Source organism: Hakea prostrata, chromosome 4 (genome assembly GCF_041222555.1).
Source record: "Hakea prostrata isolate BN-2017 chromosome 4, UWA_Hpros_2, whole genome shotgun sequence".
NCBI lineage: Eukaryota > Viridiplantae > Streptophyta > Magnoliopsida > Proteales > Proteaceae > Hakea > Hakea prostrata.
In genome coordinates, this window is record NC_142603.1 from 52,476,885 (window position 1) to 52,500,380 (window position 23,496).

Genomic DNA, 23,496 nt, shown 5'->3' on the forward strand with positions numbered 1-23,496 from the left:
TGTTACTTTTATTGATTGTCACTCTCGTTCTACATGAATTTATCTTTTAAAAAAAAAATGAAGTTTTTAGATGTTTTCGTGATTTTCATAATATGATTAAAACCCAGTTCAATGCCACTGTGAAGATCCTTCGCAGTGACAATGGCACAGAGTATATTGATGGTGAATTTCAAAGATATCTCTCTGACTCTGGCATAATACATCAAACCAGTTGCGTTGATACGTTCTGACTCTGGCATAATACATCAAACCAGTTGCGTTGATACGGCTGCCCAAAATGGGGTTGCCGAAAGGAAGAATCGACATCTCTTAGAGATAGCCCGTTCCATTATGATTGCTATGAATGTATCTGACCAATACTGAAGTGATGCTATACTCACTATTTCTTACCTTATGAATAGGATGCCCAATAGAGTACTTGGTTTTAAATGTCCTAATGAGATTCTTCAGGGAGCCTCTTCTTTTGTTATTCCCCCAAAGGTTTTTGGATGCGTGTGTTATGCCAGAATCACAACCCACCAGTGTAAGCTGGCTCCCCGCGGACTACGCTGCATATTTTTGGGGTATTCTACTACTCAGAAAGGGTACAAATGTTATCATCCTCTTTCCAGGAAAGCCATTGTATCTATGGATGTAATTTTTCATGAGTTTTGCCCTTACTATACACCTCTCCAGGGGGAGAGTCCTAGAGGAGAGGTGTTCTTTCCGACTCTAGATCTTCCTATCACACACCAACACAACTTAAGAGTCCCAGAAGAGTTTCCTAACCAGGGGGAGACTTCGGCCAGTATACCTGAGGACTCTAATCCTCCCCCTTCGATTTCTGAACCATGTGAAGAACCTAGCCAGGGGGAGACCACTCTTGTGAGACACACTGTTGGGGTCTTTCAAAACCAGATTGACCAGAATAAGGAGGTGCAAACTTATCAGAGGAAGAAATACAACCGGCTAAAGCAGGTGGAGAAAGGTGATACGTTACCACTTCAGTCTCCTGCTCCAGAATCAGATTCTACTAAGGTATCTTCTTCTGATCTTTCTATTGTTGTTAAAAAAGGGGTCAAATCTTGTACTCAACATCCCATAGCTAAATATGTTTCTTATAACTCTTTGTCTGACTCCTACCGTGCTTTTATATCCTCTCTGTCATCTGTATCTGTTCTTAAAAGTTGGCAGGAAGCCTATGCTGATAAGAGATGGAAGGAAGCTATGGTAAAGGAAATGCAGGCAATGAAGAAAAATGACATTTGGGAGTTGGTTACACTTCCTCCAGGAAAAAAACCAGTGGGCTGCAAATGGGTATTTGTGGTTAAACAAAATATGGATGGATCAATCAACAAGTTGAAAGCTAGACTAGTTGTAAAGGGGTTTACCCAGACCTATGGGATTGATTATCAGGAGACCTTTGCCCCTGTTGCGAAACTAAATACTGTCAGACATCTGTTGTCTGTAGCTGTGAACAAACACTGGAACTTGCCCCAACTAGACGTACAAAATGCCTTCTTACATGGGGAGTTAGCAGAAAAGGTCTATATGGAAATCCCACCTGGTTTTTCCGATAACAATACTGCAGGGAAAGTCTGTCGGTTGAAGAGGTCAATATATGGGTTAAAACAGTCTCCTAGATGCTGGTTTGGACGCCTTCCGAAGGCAATGACTTCTATTGGGTACAAGCAAAGCAATGCTGATCATACACTTTTTGTCAAGAAGTCAAGTACTAACATCACACTTCTCATTGTTTATGTAGACGATATTGTCATCACAGGGAATGATGGTGAAGAAATTCAAAAGTTGAAAAACTTTCTTGGCAGAGAGTTTGAAATTAAAGATCTAGGGAAGTTACAGTATTTCTTAGGGATTGAGGTGGCTCGATCAAAGAAAGGTATATTCCTATCCCAAAGAAAGTATGTCCTAGATCTATTATCAGAAGTGGGAATGTTGGGGTGTAAAGCAGTTGATACCCCTATTGAAGCTGGAGCTAAACTTAAAGAAAAAGAGGGAAAACCAGTGGACAAAGGAAGATACCAAAGGCTGGTAGGGAAGCTTATTTACTTGTCCCACACCAAGCCAGACATCGCTAATGCTGTATGGATAGTGAGCCAATTCATGAATGATCCATATTTAGCTCATATGAAGGCTGTTACCAGAATACTACAGTATTTGAAGGGAACTCCTGGAAAAGGAATACTTCAGTCACCCACCGATAATCTAAAAGTATAAGCATACACTGATGCAGACTGGGCTGGATCTCCAGACAGGAAGTCAATTTCAGGTTATTGTACCTTTGTTGGAGGTAATCTAGTTACTTGGAGAAGTAAGAAACAGAATGTGGTAGCTTTATCTAGTACCGAAGCTGAATATAGAGCTATGGTTCGTGGAGTTTGTGAGCTACTATGGATGAAAGGCTTGCTGCAAGATGTTGGAGTCCAAGTTCCAAACCCTATGATGTTATATTATGATAACAAGGCTGCTATTAGTATTGTTAATAATCCAGTGCAACATAATCGAACTAAGCACATTAAAATTGACAAGTTTTTTGTCAAAGGAAAGTTGGAATAAGGGCTTATCTGCATGCTTCTTGTAAGATCTGCAGAGCCAAGTAGCAGATGTTTTCACTAAGGGATTGAAATAAAGAGATTCCCTTCCTATTGTAGGCAAGTTGGGCATGACTAATATTTATGCCTCAACTTATCTATGCCCAACTTGAGGGGGAGTGTACGATTCTACTAGGACTCTAGGAGTCCAATTAGAGTTTGTATAGGAGTAAAATTAGAGTTTGTATTCATGTAAAATTCTATTCCTTGTAATAGTCTACTTTCCACTTAATTATAAATAGAGGGCTTGAGATCATGGATCAATAAGCCATTCTACTACAATCGTTTCTTTCAACACATGCTAGGATTTGCGTTGAAATTTCTGCAGCCAAGCCCCTACCCCCTCATATCATCATCGAATACAACAATGGTCTGCATTACAACCAAATTATAGCCTATGACTGGATCCCTACAAGATGCGACGCTTGTGCCTCCTTTGGTCATGAAGAATCCTCTAGCAAATCTGGATTTCCTAAAGTCGATTCATTGGTTGGAATTTTGCCCAAGTCGAACATTGTGAATACCTGCATGCCAATGAAAATTGTTCTCCTCTGCCTCTTGAAGAAATAATGGAAGAAAACCTCTCAAATCCTGCTCAGATCCCCTTGATAGACTTGTGGGAAGAAGTCTTGGTGCCCGTAATTCTTGCCGCCTCATCTCCGACATCAGCTCCGACGAAAACTTACCGAAGAAACAAGAAAAAGAAAGGAAAAAAAAAAACAAAACTCTCTTGGTTTTGCTCCTCTGACCTTCGCAAACCCTGCTTCTCAGGGGAATGACAATGCTCTCTCTGACACTGTTCTGCCAAAGCTCCCTCACCTCACATTGAAGGCTATGCAAACGATGCTTCAGCCTTCAGGTCATCGCGAGATCAGGCTCTCCTCGTCCATGCCAATCATGATAGCCTAGGTGTTGCACCAATTAAACCTTCGCCTCCACCTGCAACCAAAAAGTATGCCATGCCTTTACTGCCTCAAGTCATCGCATGCTGCAAGGCATCGCCTGTTGCTCATCCTCTGAACTCAGCTAATGATTTGTATCCCACTTCCCCACCTTCTTTAACCCTCAGCTGCAATGACGTTGGGGGGGGGGGGGGGGGTGGGCCCCTCTTAACCTTTTCTCCCTCTTTCAACATTACCGCCTTCTCAACCCGACCCTTCATGGGCCGTCTCTTTTTAGCCCATCATCCATTCATCCCCCATATATCCCTTAACCAACTTTAAAACTCTAAACCCACCTAACCACCTTGGCCCAAGCCACTAACAATCCACAATACCCAACTAAAAGCCAACCCTTCTCTCTTCGTCCTCTCAATTCATGCACCTCTAGCTTATTATTCCCTCTTTGTCCTCCCCTTTCCTTCTCACCATTATCTATGGCTTTAATCGGCCATCCGACCGATCCCCTCTTTGGGAGGATCTTCGGTCCTTAGCTTCTTCTACTGAAGGATTCCCTTGGGGGCATTGGGGGTGATTTTAATATTGTTCGATACTCGCATGAGAGGGTTGGTGGCAACCTTCCGGACCCTGCGGCAGTGGAAGATTTTAATTCTTGCCTCGAGGATACGAGACTCATGGATCTTCGATGGTCTGGCCATTTCCTCACTTGGTAGAACTGGAGGATTCAGGAAGCCTGTATCCCCTCCAAGCTTAGATCGTTTCCTGGTCAATGAGTCTTGGCTCACCTCCTTCCCTGTCTCCCATGCCTACTTCTCCCCTCCTAGTCTCTCTGACCACTCCCCCTACATCCTCCATACTCTTGACCTCTCATCCACCGGTCCCAAGCCCTTCAAATTCTTCGATATGTGGGCCACCAGCCCTTCTTTTCTCCCTATGATCATTAAGGCTTGGAATCAGCCGACCCACTGTAACTCTCTCTCCCCCGATTGCCCTGGCCTGCAGGCTCAGAAACACTAAGTCCGCCCTCCGATCCTAGAACTCTTCCACATTTGGAAATATCTCCTCCTAAGTCACCTCTTACTGCTCCGATCTCTTTAGAATTCAGCTCCTTCTCCATGGGAATCCCTCGAACCCCTCTCTCGTTGAGGAAGAGCGTGTTCTCTCCCTTGCCCTCTCTTCACTCTCCTCCTAGGAGGAAAGCTTTCTTCGGCAAAAAGCAAGAATCAAATGGCTCGACCTTGGGGACGCAAACACTGCCTATTTCCACCGCTCCCTCAAAGGTCGTTTAAACCACAACTCCATTCTTGGTCTCCTGTTTAGGAGCGGCTCCTGGATCACTAATCTCCCTAGTATCAAGAATGAAGTTGTCTCTTTCTTTTCCAGCCTTCTTTCTCCGCCTTCCCTCCCTCCTCGACCCTCTCTTCTTAACAAGTTTGTTTCTCCCTCTGATCTAGATTCCCTCCTTGTCATCCGCTCTCACAAAGCTAATAGAGCCCTTGGCCCTAATGTTTAATTATAGGAAGAGTTTTAGTATGAGCCGACTTCTTGGGACTTCATTGTGGATGATCTTATCCACACCATCCGGAGTTTCTTTCTCAATCCTTCGCATCTCTCCTCCATTAACCAAACTTTCCTCTGTCTCATTCCCAAGAAGCCAGGCGCCTCTTCTCTTTCTGATTTTTGCCCCATTTCCCTCTACAATGTCATCTAAAAGTTCATTTCCAAAATCCTTGCCAATCAAATCAAGAGGTTATTCCTTCTCTTGTGAGCCCTAACCAATCTACTTTCATCTCAGGTCGGAGCATCTCGGACAATATTCTCCTTTGTGCAGAAATTTTTTGAGGTTTTGATAGATCTTCCCATTCCCCGGCTGCTCTTCTGAAAGTGGACCTTCACAAGGCCTTTGATTCCATACGTTGGGATTTCATTAGCGAGGTCCTCTCTTCGTAGGATTCCCTCCAGGTCTTTGTCCACTGGATTGAGATTTGTATCTCCACCCCTTGCTTTTCCATCATCACTAATGGCTCCCCTGCAGGCTACTTCCCCTCCAAGATGGAAATCTGCCAAGGCTGTTCTCTCTCCCCTTACCTGTTCACCCTGGCTCTCGAGGTCCTCTCCCGTATCCTCCAATCAAAAACGGATAAGCTCCTCATCTCTCCCATTCCCAAATGCAGATCCACAAACCTCACCCACCTCGCTTTTGCGGATGATCCATGATCTTCTCCAAAGTTGACCATCAATCCATTCCACCATTCTTTCCTCCCTCTCCTTTTTTGAATCTCTTTCTAGCCTCCGTGTTAACCTCAACAAATCCACCCTCTTTCTCCCCAGTGTCTCGGATTTTACTCGAGCTTCTCTTCTGCAGCTCTCAGGTTTTAGTCTTGGCTCATTACCTGTGACCTACCTTGGTCTCCCTCTCATCCCTAGTAGGCTCACCCGCCACCACTGCTCCCCTATCCTTCATCATATTAGGAAAAAGCTTCAACTCTGGAAAGGAAAACTTTTATCCTTTGCTGGGAAAGTGGTGCTCATTCAATCTGTCCTCCAATCTTCTTACCTTTATTAGAGTGGTATCTTTTCTATCCACAAATACATTATCCAGTCCATGGAGTCCCTCTTTTGTGCCTTCCTTTGGAAAGGTCAAGAAGCTTCTAGATTCCTTCATCCCATCTCTTGGGCGGCGGTTTGTCGTCCTAAAGCTGAGGGTGGCCTTGGCATCAGTCGCATCCTTGACATTAACTTGGCCTACCTCCTTAAGCTCATTTAGAAGATTGCTTCCAAGCATGAGTCCATCTGGGTCTCCTAGGTCTATTCTTACATTCTCAAACAGGATTCTATCTGGACTGCTTCTTGCCCCTCAAATCCTTTTTGGATTTGGAGGAAGATTCCTCTCCTTCGGCCCCGCGCCCTCTCTGCCCTCTCTATACAAGTCTCGTTTGGTTCCTCCGTCATTTTCTTGCTAGACCCCTGGCATCCGTTGGGCATTCTCTTCACCATTCTTGGTCACTGCGCAGTCTATGAGACTTGCATCCCTAAGACTGCTATCCTTGACATCTTCATCTCCCATGGGGCCTGGTCCCCTCTCCCCCACCCCAATCTCACATATGTTTGGAATGCGCTCCCCTCTATCCTCAATCTGTCTTGAGATACCACCATTTGAGTCCCCTTTACCATCCATATCCTTTACCACCTCCTTCGCATGGAATCTTCTCTGCTCCCCCCACCCCCACCCCCCGTCCCCTAGTCCCATTTGGTTTGGTTTGAAGGCCACATTCCCCATCATATCCTCACCCTTTGGAGGGCTCTCAACCATGCTCTCCCTACCCAATCCTTCCTCATTAGCCGCCAAGTCCTCGCCAAGCCTAGTTACACCTTTGCTGGAGTGGTTCAGAGGACATTGACAACCTCTTCTTCTCCTGTCCCTTCTCCCGTCCCCTTTGGGACAGAGCCCTTGCATCCATTTGGCCCCGCTCAAGACACTCACACAGGTTTGTTCATGATTGGTATTGGATCTCGAGGAATTTTGCCGGTTACTCCATTTGCGATCGCCTTGGCAAGCTAGTCTTTAGTGCCGCCATCCATCACATTTGGTGGGGGCGCAACCTTAGAAGATAGACTCCCAAATCTCTATCCTTACACGTGATTTGAAAAACCATCTACTTTGATGTTTCTTCTAGATTGCTATCCCTCCCCCATCCCCTGTTGCTGACAACCCTAGAAATAGGTTAATTGTTAGTTTCTGGGGTCTCACTGCTCTCTCTTCTCCCCCTCTCGAGCTCCTGGCTCCTCCCCCCCCCTCTCTTTTATTTCAGTTCCTCTGTATTCTTATTTTGTAGTATTGCTTGTTGCTTTTAATATATTACTTATTCATCCAAAAAAAAGAGAGATAAGATTCTTTGTCCAAAGGGATTATAATCTTTTAGGAGTTTGGTTGTGTTTAAAGACTTCTAGTTTGAATTAAAGTTGTTGCTTGAGTCCTAAGTCATCTTAATTAGCATGTGTTTTTAAATTAACTTAAAAGTGTGGTTAGAAAGATTCCAATCTAAGGGTTGAGGTCTCATAGTAATTTGACCCTGTTTTGAGTGTGTTGGTACAGAGTTGGGATCCTTATTTCTCAGGGATTCCCAACCCCAGTCAGAGTCTTTTGTAAATAGCTTATTCATGCAATGTAATTTTCAGGGTGGATTATTGAATAAAGTTATTGAGTAAGAACTAGGGTTCCTCTTTCGAGGGGGCCTTGACAGGTTTTGAAAAAAATTCTTCAATCTTCCTGCATCTTCATTCATGTTTCAGCTCCTTATCAACAATCCAGCAGCATACAAGCATTCTTTCCGGCAGCCTTCAACCAAGTACAGCAATCACCCATCCTTCACAGCAGCTTTTCCAACAAGTACAAGCCCCCACACACCCAGCCCCTGCCCCCTCCCCTCCCCCCCCTTTCTGCGCAACTCCCCCAACCCCGTCCCTGCTGCCCACCTGTGTATCAGTATTCCCAGACCCCATAACTCTCCCAGTCTCTTCCCTACCCAATTAGGCCTCTCCTCCAATTCTCCCCTAAAACCACAGCTACCATAGAGACCAACCCTGTAGAGCTTCCTTTTCCCAGCCACCTCACTTATCACTCCAATTAGGTTGCATCACCCTTTGGGTATTAACCCTACAGTTCCCTTCTTATTTAACCTTGTCTTCTTAAGTTCTAAAATCCTGCAACTTCACCTTATTTGTGGGAAGAATTTGGCAGACAATTTAAGCCTCCTAAAACCTCTAAACCATTGAACCCTAGTTCTGAAATCACAGAACCAGCATAGATAGGCCCCAATCCAACCTAGCCGAACCATCTGAAAACCCTAATTTCTGATTTCTGTTAAAATCCAGAACCCTGTTTACACTATAACAGTGCTGTGAAAGTGTGAAAACCTGCTGACACCCTAGAAATTTCATTCTTCTTTGCTGGAATTTCCTGGGCAATCATAAATCTAGGGAATTACCTCATTACCCTTAGCCCTAGATCCTGGTTTCCACCCTGAAGTTTAACATGAGGCCAATCAAGGTCATTCTCTAGATATTGAATGGTTGGTATTGCCCCATCACACATCCACTTGGCAGAGATTGGTAAACCTATGGGACGTTACTTTAGACATGCCAGTCTAGAACTTATGCCCAAGAGAATAATATAAACCAGAATCATAAAAAGATGCTTGAAATAGAAATTTTAAACAGTGTACATGACTACATGCCCTACAGTCATCGAACTCCCCCTTCCATTTCAAAAAACAATCATTTCTAAGTGAAAGAACATTCAACAATTGCACTACATGAATATCAACATCAAGAATTCTAGATGATCAAGGACACTGTTAAAAACTTTTATCTTGAGATCTCATGCTGTCTAGCAAAGTATGAAACTGCCAGTGTTGGGTGATACGGCAGTCAAAGAAAAAGCCCTTGTGTTGTCAAAAGTTTGAAACCATATTGTAAACATGACTTGTTAGAGTTGTGAAGACAAAGGACAAGCTATGCATAGTCTAAGGATGAACAGCCAGGAGAATTAAATCCACAAACTCATGAAAATCAATCTGTTCCTGGGAAGGCAGCACCAGGCAAAAATTTTAAATAGAATCCGAAAAAAAATGAACAATGAAAAAAAATCTCTCAGAAGGATTAAAACAAAATCACTCACATTGCGGGAAATAATAGTCCGCAGAAAGCGGACAGCAGCAACCACCAAGTATCTTTCCCTTCTACGAGTTAGAAACAATACTTTTTCTATCACATTATTCAGGAGATAGTTGCACCTACATGCAAAACAAAACCGGGAATAGGAAGGGGAAAAGATCAGGTACTCAGGCTTGCATGGTAAGAACAACCAAAACATCTAACTGCAAACAGAAAAGTTTGAATGAAAATATAATTACTTTATCCTGTAAGGATGGTGAAGCACACAGAAGCAAAGAAGTTCACAGATGTTTAGCAAAATTTCAGGCTTTATGACAGCCTGGCTTTTGGCACTTCCACCAGCGCCATCAGATTTGGCAACCAGATGAGTACCACTTCTCGGAGGACATGACGATGTGATAACGTCAATTAATTGATCCAAGTGCTTCTCATAGAAAATCTCTATAATATTGTCTCTCTGCACCAGCCCCCAAAAAAAAATTCACAAAATGAGTACAAATATACAGAGGATAGTATTGTAAGAGCTTAGCTTACAGAGGTGTGAAGATGGAAATATTCTTACATGTCAATTTCACCGAAAGTTTTTCCAACAATTCAGACCAGAAAAACAATCAAATACAAATCAATATTCAATGTCCTACCTGCATAAATAAACTTGAATAGGTTGCAGATACCGTACACACAAAACCATATGGACAAATTCAGAAATATATTAACAGGACATTCAAGTATAATATCCCAAACAGTTGAAAATTAAGCACCAGATATCTCTTTCATACAATAGAATATGAAGTCAATAGGTCTGTCAGGTACAAGTGTAGTGTAATATATCATCTGTGCTCAACAGAAATTAATCAGAGAGAAAATTCAACACCAAATGGGCACTGCTTAGTTAGATTAAAACATTTAAAAGTGTGTGCCAGTGCACAAGGTTCCAACCATGTTTTGAACCAACAACCCAATGGTTGCACAACTTAACAACCAAGGTTGCTCACATGTTAAATCATTCAAATTCCAAGTAATCTAACCCAAGACGTTTCCATGTTTGCAGACAACTCAATAATAAATCACTATTTGTTATAAAATTTTAAATTCCAGCCAAATTAACCCACGACCTTTCACATGCCAATCAATTGGTCCAGCACTTCTCTTCTGACAAACTACCAGAGCATTTCAACCAAGCACCAAAGCCATTCAAGGAAATAGAAAATGGAACAGAAACTGATAAAAAGATAAATATGCTAGAGAAGCGTGGGTAATAGCAGTAATGATTTCATAAGATAGTTTAATGAAAATAAGGCACGTCATACTACAATTCCCTGAAAATTTCTCCCCTCCTCCATCCACAAACTTGAGTTATGTCATGAAATAACTATTCCCAATGCAAACATTTTCTACTCAGCAGCTGGATTGGCCATATTAGCCCTCCATAAGTCTCAAAAGATTCAGCTTGATTAGCTTACCAAACTAAATATCTAAAGAACTATAGATCACGGATGGTTGATAAAACCACTCACGCCAAGCACAGTTGTCACGACATTTAGACAAGCAGGCATCTGCTGAGTGGGGGTGAAAAAAATCAATGCATCACAAACAAGAACAAGGCATTGTCTAGGCAATATAGAGACAACTTGAGTGCATAGGCAACACCAAAACACCTGGACATCTAGGCGACACATTGACATCCATGAGATCAAGTAATTAATATTATAAGTGAACATCAACCATAGGGAGAAGGGTCAAAAAAACTTATGGCAACAAGTAATACAATTTTCACAGAAACATATTAGCTATTCCCCTTGTGCTTGGACATGCAAGCAAATATTAGAGAAAAACAAGCACAACATTTAGAGCTTTATTTTTTGGGCGGGGAGGGGAACAAGCATATTCATCACACCTGAGATCCAGAAGAAGCGTATGAATCCAGTAAGCTGCGAAGAATTTCCAGAAACTGGCAATGCATATTCTCCCCAAAGTCTGTTATCATACCTTTGACCTGCAAAACACCAAGATAATCCATCCATCTAAATTTAAGTGGTCTTGCTACATTCAACAACACAGCTTCCAAGGCACATAGAGATTTAGACGACAAAGAAAGACGGGGGAGGGGAAGGACCCGAGTAAAAAATTGCCAATTTAGAAAAACAAATGACCACTATGGCTTAAAATATCAGACAGTCCCATATCATTTCAGCCAATATTTTTCAGCATTGCAGGCCCGTGGTATAGGACAAGATGATGTCTCTAAATTTCTTTTTTTCCATCTCGTCTCTCATGTCTCTCAATGTATCAGCAGGTACAGCTCAAAAAGACGGGTGATATGCCAAACAGTTAACACATTTGATAAGTATAAAAAAATTAACTTAATTTATAATTTAAAGGGGATTGATACATCACAATAAGGAACAAGACAACGCAATACAAGATATGTGTCAACTTAAAATGAAAACAATATGATTTTTCTTAATCAATGCATATCAAAGGTACCAACTAAATTGATGTGTATCAATTGGATACAGGTCAATACTCATTACTTATCAACCCGATTGATACGTATGGACAAGTCTTAAAAGGTCATGAAGAAGAAGTCTCCGCAACTCAAAGGCGGAAACCAGGAAGAACAACAATCGAAATTCAAAGCTTTTTTCCTTCTTTTGGGGAAAAAAGCATTAGGGGTTGGGCATTTGCTTCCGTTGTGATTTGATTTCTATGGCGTGTGCTGATTGATGGTGATGAGGGTGAGACCATGAGATCAAATGAACTCACTAAGATGAGATCTGACTCATCTAAGATCTGAGATCATCTTTAAGGTTTATTTTGTTGTGCGCGTGTTGACTATTGGAGAGAGTCATCCATAGATGTCTTCAAGTTCCCTGAACTGCCAAATTCAATCCCCACTCAGGAAGCTCCGAATGTGCAGTGATTTCCGCAATCTCAGGGATCAACTCAAGCATTCCAGTGATTGTTCTCCAACAGAGTAAGTTCTGAACTGAAGTACTCCAGTTCTTTTCTACTTACTATAATTTTCTTAAACCCTAATCCCTCCTTTTTGAATTTTTATTTTCTCTAAACCCTAGCCATTAAAACCTATTCAAAGTCAAAACTAAAGATTAGCAGAAAATACTCCACATGACCTACATATCAATCCGTCTGCTTGAATCTCCTTCCCAGATACTCTCATCAATCAAAATCCAAAATGAAAGGCCTCCTTTCTTGGGATTGATTACACCAAGTAACCTCAACCTCCTAACAGATTTAGATAAATCAACCCATTAGATTTGTATCAAATTTAACCACAAATTCCATACACTATAGCCTATACTCTATCCAAATTTCACTTCAATCAAGCCACTACAACCTATGTTTTTGGCTACCCAACATACTATACCAAAACCCTAACTATTCCAAGAAACCAAGCTCTACCCATCAAATTTGTTCAATCTTGAAATAACACAAAGTTATCCTGCTGCATACGTACCCCATCAATTTGAGTAAAGCATTCACCCAAACCCTAATTGAGAAGCTTCATTCAATTCAACAAAATCTTGAAATCCCATCCAATAAACCCACACTTATTACACATTAGAGATCATAAATGCAATTGCATATTCCCATGTTGTTAACAAGCATTCACTTCACAACTATTAGAGATCAAAATTCTAACACTCCTATCAATTTTGGGCTAATCTTAACTCCTAAACTTGATCTGTTTCTATTCAAGATCCTGTAATCAGCCCTTACAACATCTAAGGCTACATCAGTCCCTCTTGGCATCTCCTACAGTTCCCTTTGGAAAGGGTAGCAAACATCCAAATTCCACCATCCATGGTTTAAAGTATTGTGTATTGGTTGGTTTCTTCCTAACTAGAAGGCCTGATGGATTGTTAAGGACTGCAAAGGTGATACCAAGGGGGAGCCTGAGCACACAAAATGGACTAGTGGTCTAGGAAGTGTGCCTCACTCCATACACTCATATAAAAGTGCAAAGGTTGAGTACTGTCAGGGTTCGAAATCTCAATTTTGAGGCCAGCTATGGCTGAAATTTCGGCAGAATGGGCTGAAAACTAAGGAATTTTCACTAAAAATTTCGGTCCCCAGCTTCGGTCCTATTTTGGTTGTTTTTTAAACCTGGGTTTTTACATACACCTTGTTTGTGTACTTAAAAAATAAATAAATAAATAAAACAACAAAAAGTGCTCATGCATATCCTTATACATGGAGAGAGGTATAAGCAGTTCCAACAAATACAAAGAGTTCGACTTATTGCACTTTCAGGTGTTCCATACAATCAACATTCCATGAAAAATAACATGATTATCATGAAGTAAAAGCAAAAAAAAAACTCGTGTTTGAAATCTCCAATTAATTCCAGAATGAGTTCGTCGGTGGATCCATCCATGAACCGCATACCACTGCATCTATCTCAGCCTCACCTCTGAATGTGCACATACACATCCCATGACATGAGTTCAGCACCAGTTATTTTGGCAGTTCATAATAATTTCCCATCTCTAGACCCCATCGTCAACATGAGAGACACATCCCAACCTTGGGAATGTGTCACCCTAATTGTCAGAGGATGATGGATGAACTAGGTGCAATGGTATCCATAATTGGAGTCACAAATGATTATCATGTTCCTAACCATCCTCCTATCCATGCATAGACATACTAGTAGCAGATGACCTAACCACTGCAATGTCTGCATGTTCTAGTTTCTCAAAGGAAAAGCCACTAGCAAGTCCCCTATGTGCTCTATAACCCACATGTGGTGCTAATCAGTGCTCTCCATAGTAGTGCCATGGGTATCAATGAAGGAAGGTGCACACCAGTGTCCAGATCCCCAATGCTCCCACAAGCACATGAATCCCACGGCATGGTAGAAGATCTAGCTCCCAAGCGAGATTTCGCCACCCTAAGAAGCCGAGATTTCGGTCGAGATGTGTGATTTTTTTTCCCATCAACTCGGTGGGTGTTAGGGTCCTAGTTGGGCTGAAATTTGGTATTTAGCCTATTTAAGGCCCTTTTAAACACACTGGTGGCCTTGGATTTGTGAGAGAACAACCCTAAATATGAATTCTAAGTCTACCCATAGTGTGAAACTGAAATACTATGGGATTGGGGTAGTTTCACACTATGGGATTGGGGAATGCAAGGTTATGCAACATGTAATATAGAACTTTTAAGGCATATAAATGTAAAGCAATTGTATCAAATGCATCAAATAACCTAAATGCCATCAAAATTCCATCCATATGACTATATGACTATCATATCTCTACTCTTGAGAATAAAATAATAATATTATAAAACCATTAGAAGTTCTATATGAGTCATTAATTCATAAGTTCATAAGACAAACAGAGAATGATTGATCTTCCTTTGGTGTTGCTGATATGCTAAGAGTAGTTGCAACTTGCAAGTGAGATCTGGGGCAAGATATCCCATTTCGTAGAACTTGACTCCCAACTTAAAAAAGTGAGATCTCACAAGATCTCTCACCATGTCCCATGGTGCCTAGCAAGGTGAGTATATCCATTGGAGACCCATACCTCTCATCCTCAATAGATATAACTCCAAGGTTGCAACGTGGTTGTAGGTACATCCACCATGATCTATATCTTGTGTTGCATCAGTGAACTGAGACTCCCCTGTGAACCTTCACTAGCATTGCCTAACTCCCAAACCAGCTTGTTGTTGTCTTTTATACATTTGGTTCTCTTCGTCAAGTAGAGAACTTAACCTATGGTTTGGATCAGTTGATGCTCCACCACCAATACCATCATCACCCCCCCCCCGATAAGTGGTTGAGACTTGAGTGGCATCATCATTTGTATCAAACCACTATAACTGATCTTTAATACTATAGGATGCACTGACGTGTGGCTCGAACGGACATGGGTTTTGTGTATGTACTCTCCCATTTGTAGCCATATGCTCTCCACATTCACACTTATATGCTTTGCAATATGTGTACTAGGTCACCCCCTTTTCATCCAACAAATGCTCACCTTTGTAATCCACAAATAGAAGGGGTTCTCTTCATCGTCGTCCACCTCAAATATCTTAGCTAACTTAATCGGACTTCCATCACGTTCCATCTCCAGTTTAATGTGCTCGTCTCTCAATCTCATGTTATAATGCACATAAACTAGGTCTTCCAACTGCTTTAACAACAATTCGGTTCCACCTCTTCGAGTGAATGAGGTTGAAGGTACTCTAGTGGTAGATAATGTTTTTGACAGCACTCTATGTGCAATCACTGCCAAGTTTGGTGAGTCACCCTCACATTGTAACCACCATTCAGCTGCAACAAACGTATACTATTCAACCAATAAGCTTGTCCGCTTAAATATAGAACTAAAAGAGGCACTATTTGGACTTTTATACTAACTGACAGTAGTGGTTTCATGAGCCGACATTGCCATTGATTGGTGGAAACTCCCAATGGTATGCCTAAAAGCCTTCGTTTAAAATTCACAATAACTAAGTTACTATAAAATTAACCTAAGTTACTAAACAACGACAGATAACACTAATTAGTTCTCACCTCGGAATTGATAATTGCTCGTTTAAATGAACTAATTCCATCCTTTCCACCTTAGTTTGAACTGCACTGATCAACTCTTGCAGTCTTGCCTCATCCCAAGTTGAAGCTTTAAGTGTTACTTGGGATTTAGATAATATGCTAAACATAACAAGAGGACATAGTAAGAAATTCAACAAGAGATTCTATAATATTTTTACTTTATTTGCTGGAAGATTTTGGGCAAATCCTATATTCTAGGGGATCTCCTCAAAAAACCTAACCCTAGAACTGGATTAGTCTAGAATGTTCTCGTAAAGGTTATAAATAAGCCTCATTGCTCATTGTAATTCTGAAGCTTGGATGAATAAAAATTACTGATATTGCAGTCAAGGAAGGTGCAGCAGGGTCCTAGTTGGTAGGACTTTGTGGTTGTTTAGTTCTCTTTTTCCTGTGATCCAGCAAACAGCCCAGCAACTCTACAGCAGCCTATCAACAGTTCCAGCAATCATCCTTCAAGAATTTTCTGCAAACCAGTGAGCCAATCCCCTTCCCAATCCCTGCTCCACTTCTCTTCTTCTTTCCCTAGCCTGCAACATCAATCTCATACTGTTTCAGAATCAAGAAACACCAAAAAACTCTCCCCATTCCTTCCCCCTTCTTGCGCAACACCAAGAACCAGCACCTGTCCTTTGCAGCCCCTCCCCACCCCCTGCAATCACTTTAGGAGCCTTCCTCTCCTCCCTCAAACCCAGTTTTCACAGGCTTGGTGGGGCCCACATTATGGACATTCAACTAAGGCACGTGACAGTTCCTCTCCATATCAACCTCTTTATAACTACTAAAACAAAATGCTAAACTAAACATTCACAAGGGCAAAACAGACAACCTGTTTGACAGCTTGACTCATAAACATATGTACACAGTCTAATGTCCTTTTATGTTTACATTTGACCTTTCAACAGTATCTAGTTAAGTACATACAGTCTCAAATGAATATATACATTCACAGTCCAGTTAAACCAACATCAGTTGCAACAAAAAGAAAAGAGTTTATATCTTCAACTTTAAAGGTACTGTCAGGTGGCAGCACCCTTGCCATTATCATGTATTTGAGGACCTGTCAACATTTACAATAGTGAGCTTTGCGGCCCAGTAAGCAATATAGACAACCATGTAAGTAAGTCAGGCAGTTCATCATGCATCAATTATCACATCAAAATCATATAACATCATGCATTCCAATTTTCTTTTCATTTTCCTTTTTCCTTTTTCCTTTTTCATTATTAAACCAGACCTAAGCGCTACCTGTAGAGAGAGCACCATCAGTCTAAACCACACAAGTGACATCAGTCTCAGTCTCAGTCTTAGAGGTTCTAATCAAGAGATTCTCTTTTCAATCTTTTGGCACAAGCCCAGGTGTTTTCTACAAAAGGCCATCATCAGTCTAGTATATCTTTCCACTTTTCAGTCTTGCTTCATGCCCTCCCATTTTGGTACATTAAGTACCAAGACTTACAAAAGCCATTAACATTTTATTCTTTTCACTTTTCAGTATCACTCCATGCCCTCCCATTTGGGTACATTAAGTACCAGGACTTACAGAAGCCATTACATTTTATTTATTTCTTAATTATTATTATTTCCTCTCTTTTCTTTTCACTTTTCAGTCTTGCTTCATGCCCTCCCATTTGGGTACACTAAGTATCAGGACTTATAGAAGCCGCTTCACGCCCTCCCATTTGGGTACGTTAAGTACCAGGACTTACAAAAGCCATAACATTTTATTTCTTTTTATTTTACTCTTTTTATATTCAATTTCAGTATTGCATTAACATGCTCTGTCTTCAATGCACATGTTTCATTTCAATCATCATTTAGTCTCATCTTAATAAAATTAGACACAATTCATACAATTCAATCATTTAAATATGAAAGCATGATAATTTCATAGTTCTACATTTAACAAGCATAAGCATCATTTCACATTCATAATTCAACATCTCAAGAATACTATCGACATTTCAATTCAAGCAATTCAATCAAGTCATTAAGCTATCATCCGATCCCATACATTTCTATTCCATTCACAAGACAATGCATCATGCATTTTCATAAATTGCGTGAGTCAATAAAATCAATTCTATATTAACACGTGAATACTACCTTTCCACTAAATGGAATCACCTACTTATAACATACATGGGTTGGTCGATATCACTTACATGTTCCTGTTCCATGTGTGTGTGCCTTGATCCTAGTTCAATTAAAATCCGCTCGCCCTCCTGCATCCCGAACAATTAACGGCTATTACGAATACGCGGGAGCCAATACGAGATTTCTCCTTTTTGTTTATTTTCTCTCCCCTCTCTCTCCTTTTTTATTTTCTCTCTCTTCTCTACGTTCTTCCTCTTCTCTCTCTTCTCCTCTCCTTCTATTCCTCTTCTCTCTCCTCTTCAATTGCTCTGCAACTTCTATATTTCATTTATATTTCTTCTCTCTCCTCTCCACTCCATCTCTCTCCTCTTACTCCTCCTCTTTCTTCTTCTCTCTCCTCCTTAACTATCTTACAAACGTTTCTGTAAATCTAAAATCTTTCCTTCTCTCTCCTCTTTCTCTTCTTTCTCCTCCACTTTCTTCTCTCACCTGTTAACTCCTTAACTCCTTTTCTATTCTTTTGAAATTCTTTCTCATTCTTTCTCTTACTTCTTAACTCCTTCTCAGCTCCACTCTCTACTACACGCATGGTCTGTTTTTTTCTCTCCTTTCATCTCTTTCATCTCTTTCACTCCCTGCTCTTCTCTTATACTCACTTTAACACCTCACACATAAGATAAACCACCTTTTTACAAAACTCAGCCATGCAGGTGGGAGAGAGAGTGGGAGGTGTCACCTCCTCCCTCTTTCTCTCCTCCACTCAGCTCATTTCCCATTTTTTTTATTTCCTTCTCTCTCTCCTCTTTACCTTATATATATATATACCTAGTGGGCTTCTTTATGGGCTCGTGGGCCAGCTCTATTACTTACGCAGGGCCCACTCAGAGGTGCAAATATTCATACCTTCAGGTTCATAAATTTATACTGATCATTTCCTCGTTTCCAGTTCAGTCTAATTATATTGTTGTGGGACCCACAAGCGATGTCTGACCTCGAACAAAATGTCAATTGGAATATTGTCTTATTTAAGCTATTCTTTAACTACACTCGGATCATTTGATTAAACCATTAAACCATCAAACCAACCATCATATCCTTTAATAATCTAAAGATTGACACATTCACACACACTAATAAAATAATAATATAAAAATATGGGGGGCATCACACAAGGACTCTTTAAATAACTTGCAAAATAATAAATAGAAAAATAAAATAAAAATAGATCCAGGGTCCAGATGACACACTGGACTTAATGGGACCCATATATAAGACACCCAAACTATTCAAAATAACGAAATAACCTATAAGGGTTCGGGCCCATCCTTGGTGCGCCAATTGGGCCTGGGTTTTTGGACCCAATTATAGGGGGGCCAACCTTGTTCACATCACTATGGTCACCTCTTCTAGTTCTTCTACTTCTACTTTATATACTTTACTTCAGTGGCATCCTCACCTTGATCATCCTGCCTTGGCTACTTTATCTAGACTTATTCCTGATTTAGTAAAAATATGTGATGTCCTTTGAATGATGCTTCCATTTTAGTAAAACAAGCTAGACATGTTTATTCAATTTCTAATAATCGCAATAATGTTCATTTTTCTATTATTTATTCTAATGTTTAGGGCCCTTCCTACTACACATCTTCTTTTCGATTTCATAAGTTTGTTACTCCCATGGACTATTTTACTCCTTTACTCATACCACTTGGGTTTATTTGTTGCACAAAAGTGATGTTTTCACCCATTTCCAAATTATTCATAAAATATTAACCACACAATGCGTTGACCATTAAAATTCTCCAAACGGATAACGGGACTGAGCACAGTGTGGGCAAACATCACTCTTACCTAACTCATCATGGCATCATCCATCAGACTAGTTGTCACAATTGGCTGAACGTAAAAATTGCCATCTCCTTGAGATTTCTCATTCTTTGATGTTCTCTTATTGTTCCCCCTCGTTTTTGGGGAGATGTGATACTATTGGCTGCATACCTCATTCATTGGATGCCATCTTGCGACTGCCCTTTGACCTCCTTTTGGGTTTTGCATCCTTCTTAAAGCCTCCAAAAATTTTTGGGCATACTGCCTTTACTTAACCCTCGTGGTGTGTTTCTTTCGGATAAGTCACCACCTAAAAAGGGTATAAGTGCTATCACACACCATCTGTGATGTGGTCTTTAAGGAAACTGTTCCATAGTTTCCCCCTGCACCTCTTGAGGGGGTGAGTGAGTCTACTGAAGAGGCTTCGGTCTGATCCTCCTATCAAAACTCCTATAGAGATGCCTGTTGATGATGCCCATCTCAAAGAAGGTGTGGCTAGACAGGAACAAAGCCAATGGTTCAGATGGGAAATTGGTATGTAGGGGGAGCAACCTACTTTACAATCTCCACCAAAGGTATACCATTCTAAGAAGAAAGAAGCACCATAAGACAAGCCTCCCCACAGTAATGCCTGGTCAATCAAAAGCACAAACTTTTCTGGCCCTATAGCTATCAATGCCGGAGAGCCTATTTCTGCTCCTACTTCCGACCACCCTCATTAGACTTACCAATTGCGGTTGTATAAACAACAAAGAGCATCACTAAACATCGTATTGCTAATGTTGTTACATATGATTCCATCACCTACTTTCCGATCTTTTGTTTCTTCCCTGTCCTCTATTTGTATTACTAAAACCTGGCAAGAAGCACTAGCTCATTCTCACTGGAAAGAAGCGATGAATGAATAAATGAGAAATGAAGGCTCTTGGGGGGAAACAAAATGTGGAAATGAGGACTGTAGGTTACAAGTGGGGGTCGTGATTAAGCACAACACTGATGGTACTGTGGAAAAATATAAGGCATGACTTTGGGCCAAAGGATTTACTCAGACCTACAGCAATGACTATCAAGAGACACTTACACCACCAGCCAAGTTGAACATAGTAACGTTGTGCTCTCATGTGCAATAAATCAGTATTAGGATCTTCAACAACTTAATGTCAAGAATTTTTATTTTTTTTTAATTCATGGAGAAATTCAAGAGGTGTACATGGATGTCCTACATGCATACACTACTACAGAAACTCATGGAAGGTCTGCAAGCTCTATCATGCTCTATACGGGTTGCAGTAGTCCCTAAGAACATTGTTTTGGAGAACCCATAAAACCATGGTTTCCATTATTTACAAGCAAAGCAATGCAAATCATACTCTGTCCATCAAGAAAACTAACAGCTGCATCACTGTATGATACTGTATGTGGATGATATTGTGATTATTGGAAGTAGCGCAGCTGAAATTTCATCTCTAAAGGCCTTTTGGGAGCTGAGTTGGAAATCAAGGACATGGGAAATCTGAGATATTTTCTGGCCTACTCCTTTGATTGGTAACACCCCATTTTCATTTGAACTATTGTTTGTATACTTAGATCTTAGACTCTTCTTAGAGTAAATACTAGGACTCTCTCATCCTTAAGAGACTGACACGCTTTTCTAAAGCAAGAGTTGAAAATTGTTTCCCCTCCTATTGAACCAAAAGGATATCACTAGAGGAAGCTTAGAGAGGAGTGAACATAGACTTGATTGAGCCAAACTACTATAAAACCTTGTATTGCTTATGATTGTATCCTCATTTTAAGTCTCAGTATTTATTTTCATTTATATTTTACAACAAGGAAACTCTCCCCTAGTTTGACCCCCCAACTCTAGGTTAACTTACTATGCAAACTGTTAGCACGGAAGTTCCAAAATAGCAATCTGCATTTTAGTACGGGTCCATATAAGCGATAGAAGACATGTTATGAACCATTTTCCCCCCACCTCAAAATTTACATTAACCAACAATATAAACTATACAACCCAGGGATGACTGATCCAAAGTTGATCATAATGCTTTGGCCTTTGGGTTTTAAAGTGAAGTATGATTGTCAATAAAGGTCCATAAACATACAGTAGCAATGTCAATTTAAGTTTGATGGGTGATGCAAAAAAAATTATTCATCAATGGGTTCATGACCGACCATAAATGATAATTTACTTCATTTTGTTTGTTTCTAAGTATTTGCAATCCACATTTACCATCCTACTTAATCATTATAAAATAAAATAAATTAAAAAGTAACTGTGTAATATCTCACTTATAACGCTGAAGCATCCAGCTACCATGAAACCTTCAACAACATTATAGCACATGCCCACACTCCCACAGCCACACATTTGCATCACATAGGATGGAATACATAAATAAAATAATTGGGGGAAGGGGGAAGACCAGGGACGGATAAAAAACTTGCATACCAGAAGTCCAAGAATAGGACTGCCCTCCTGTCTAATCACATATGACCTAAGAAGGTTTGGATCCTGGTTCAGGAAAAGAATAAGGATGTCTGTCCTGCACTCCACATAAAACGGATAATTATTAACATTACTAACATTGTTCATTGTTAACTAAGAAATAAACATTAAGGACAATATATGCGTCAAAAGTCACTCAAAACCATACAGAATGGCATAACAAGGATAACCATTACCCCGTTAATACAAGTTTTTTATCTGTGCTCTGCAGAACATCAGTTATGATATCAAAGAAGCCTTCATTCATGAGATCCCTAAAGAAAGCATGAATGAAAAATGTAATCAGAGATTCCTGGTAGACAAAAATCTACAAAAAAATAAATTAAGTACATAACCAAAATTGCACGACTCAGCCATTCCAACTAGTCTATCAATCATTGCATCTATCATAAGTTTAGCTACCTGAATAGTCGCAGTTGCTGGACCAGCTGCAAGCTTCTACTCAAACTACAAAATTCGTGCAAGAAGAAAACCTGTTAAGAAGAATGCAAGAGAGTAAATCCTCAGAATATACCATAAAACACCAAGAGGCTTTTTCCTCCTTACTGGGGTGTTGGCCTTGAAACCAATCCTTAATTCAGCCTTAAATAGGTTGGGTTTATGAAGAATCCTATAAATGACAGTAAAGTGCTATACAAATCCACAAACACATTCACCAGGAAAAAAAATCCACAGACACAAAAACATGCACCCACACAGGTAAAAAAGGATGCTGTGAATAAGACAATATTTGTGTCACAGCTATCACATGCAGTCTATCTGATAATATGCCTGCTGCAGTAACCTTTAAAGTAGAAATGAAGAAAATGAAGACATATGGATGAAATACACCACAGCAAGAACCTTACAATGCACCAGGATGTGTGCATGATACAGATTGGAGAAGGCGCAAATGACTTTTGGAGAAGTCACGAAGAAATATGGGGAAGGGATAAAGTTGACAAGAAGCATGGTAGAAGATCTCGCCACCCTGAAAAACCGTGATCAAGCCTTCTCGGTCGAGATGGGTGATTTTTTTGACATCAACTCAGTGGCTGATCTCAATGGGTTTTAGGCGGTCCCGGTTAGGTTGAAACTTGGTATTTAGCATATTTAAGGTCTTTTGAACACACTAGTGGCCTTGGATTTGTGAGAAAACAAACGAAAGTATAATTTTTAAGTCTACCCATAGTGTGAAACCAAAATACTGTAGGATTAGGGAATGCAAGATTATACAACATGTATCATAAAACCTTTAAAGCATATAAATGAAAAACAAGTGTATCAAATACATCAAATAACTTAAATGTCATCAAATTTCCATCCATA

The 23,496-nt window shown here is 40.4% G+C and overlaps 1 protein-coding gene across 3 annotated transcripts in view; it reads right to left on the reverse strand.

The window, feature by feature from the left end:
* The window catches only part of LOC149019530 (uncharacterized), a 77,681-nt gene that overhangs the window by 18,635 nt on the left and 35,550 nt on the right, over positions 1 to 23,496 (reverse strand). For all 3 annotated transcript variants that reach the window (XM_089153527.1, XM_089153526.1, XM_089153525.1), the window contains 6 exons: positions 22,591 to 22,661; positions 22,365 to 22,442; positions 22,132 to 22,225; positions 11,064 to 11,162; positions 9,406 to 9,623; positions 9,171 to 9,285 (listed from right to left, as the gene is read on the reverse strand). In XM_089153527.1, the coding sequence (XP_089009653.1) occupies positions 9,171 to 9,285; positions 9,406 to 9,623; positions 11,064 to 11,162; positions 22,132 to 22,225; positions 22,365 to 22,442; positions 22,591 to 22,661 (675 nt within the window). The remainder of the gene's footprint in view (positions 1 to 9,170; positions 9,286 to 9,405; positions 9,624 to 11,063; positions 11,163 to 22,131; positions 22,226 to 22,364; positions 22,443 to 22,590; positions 22,662 to 23,496) is intronic.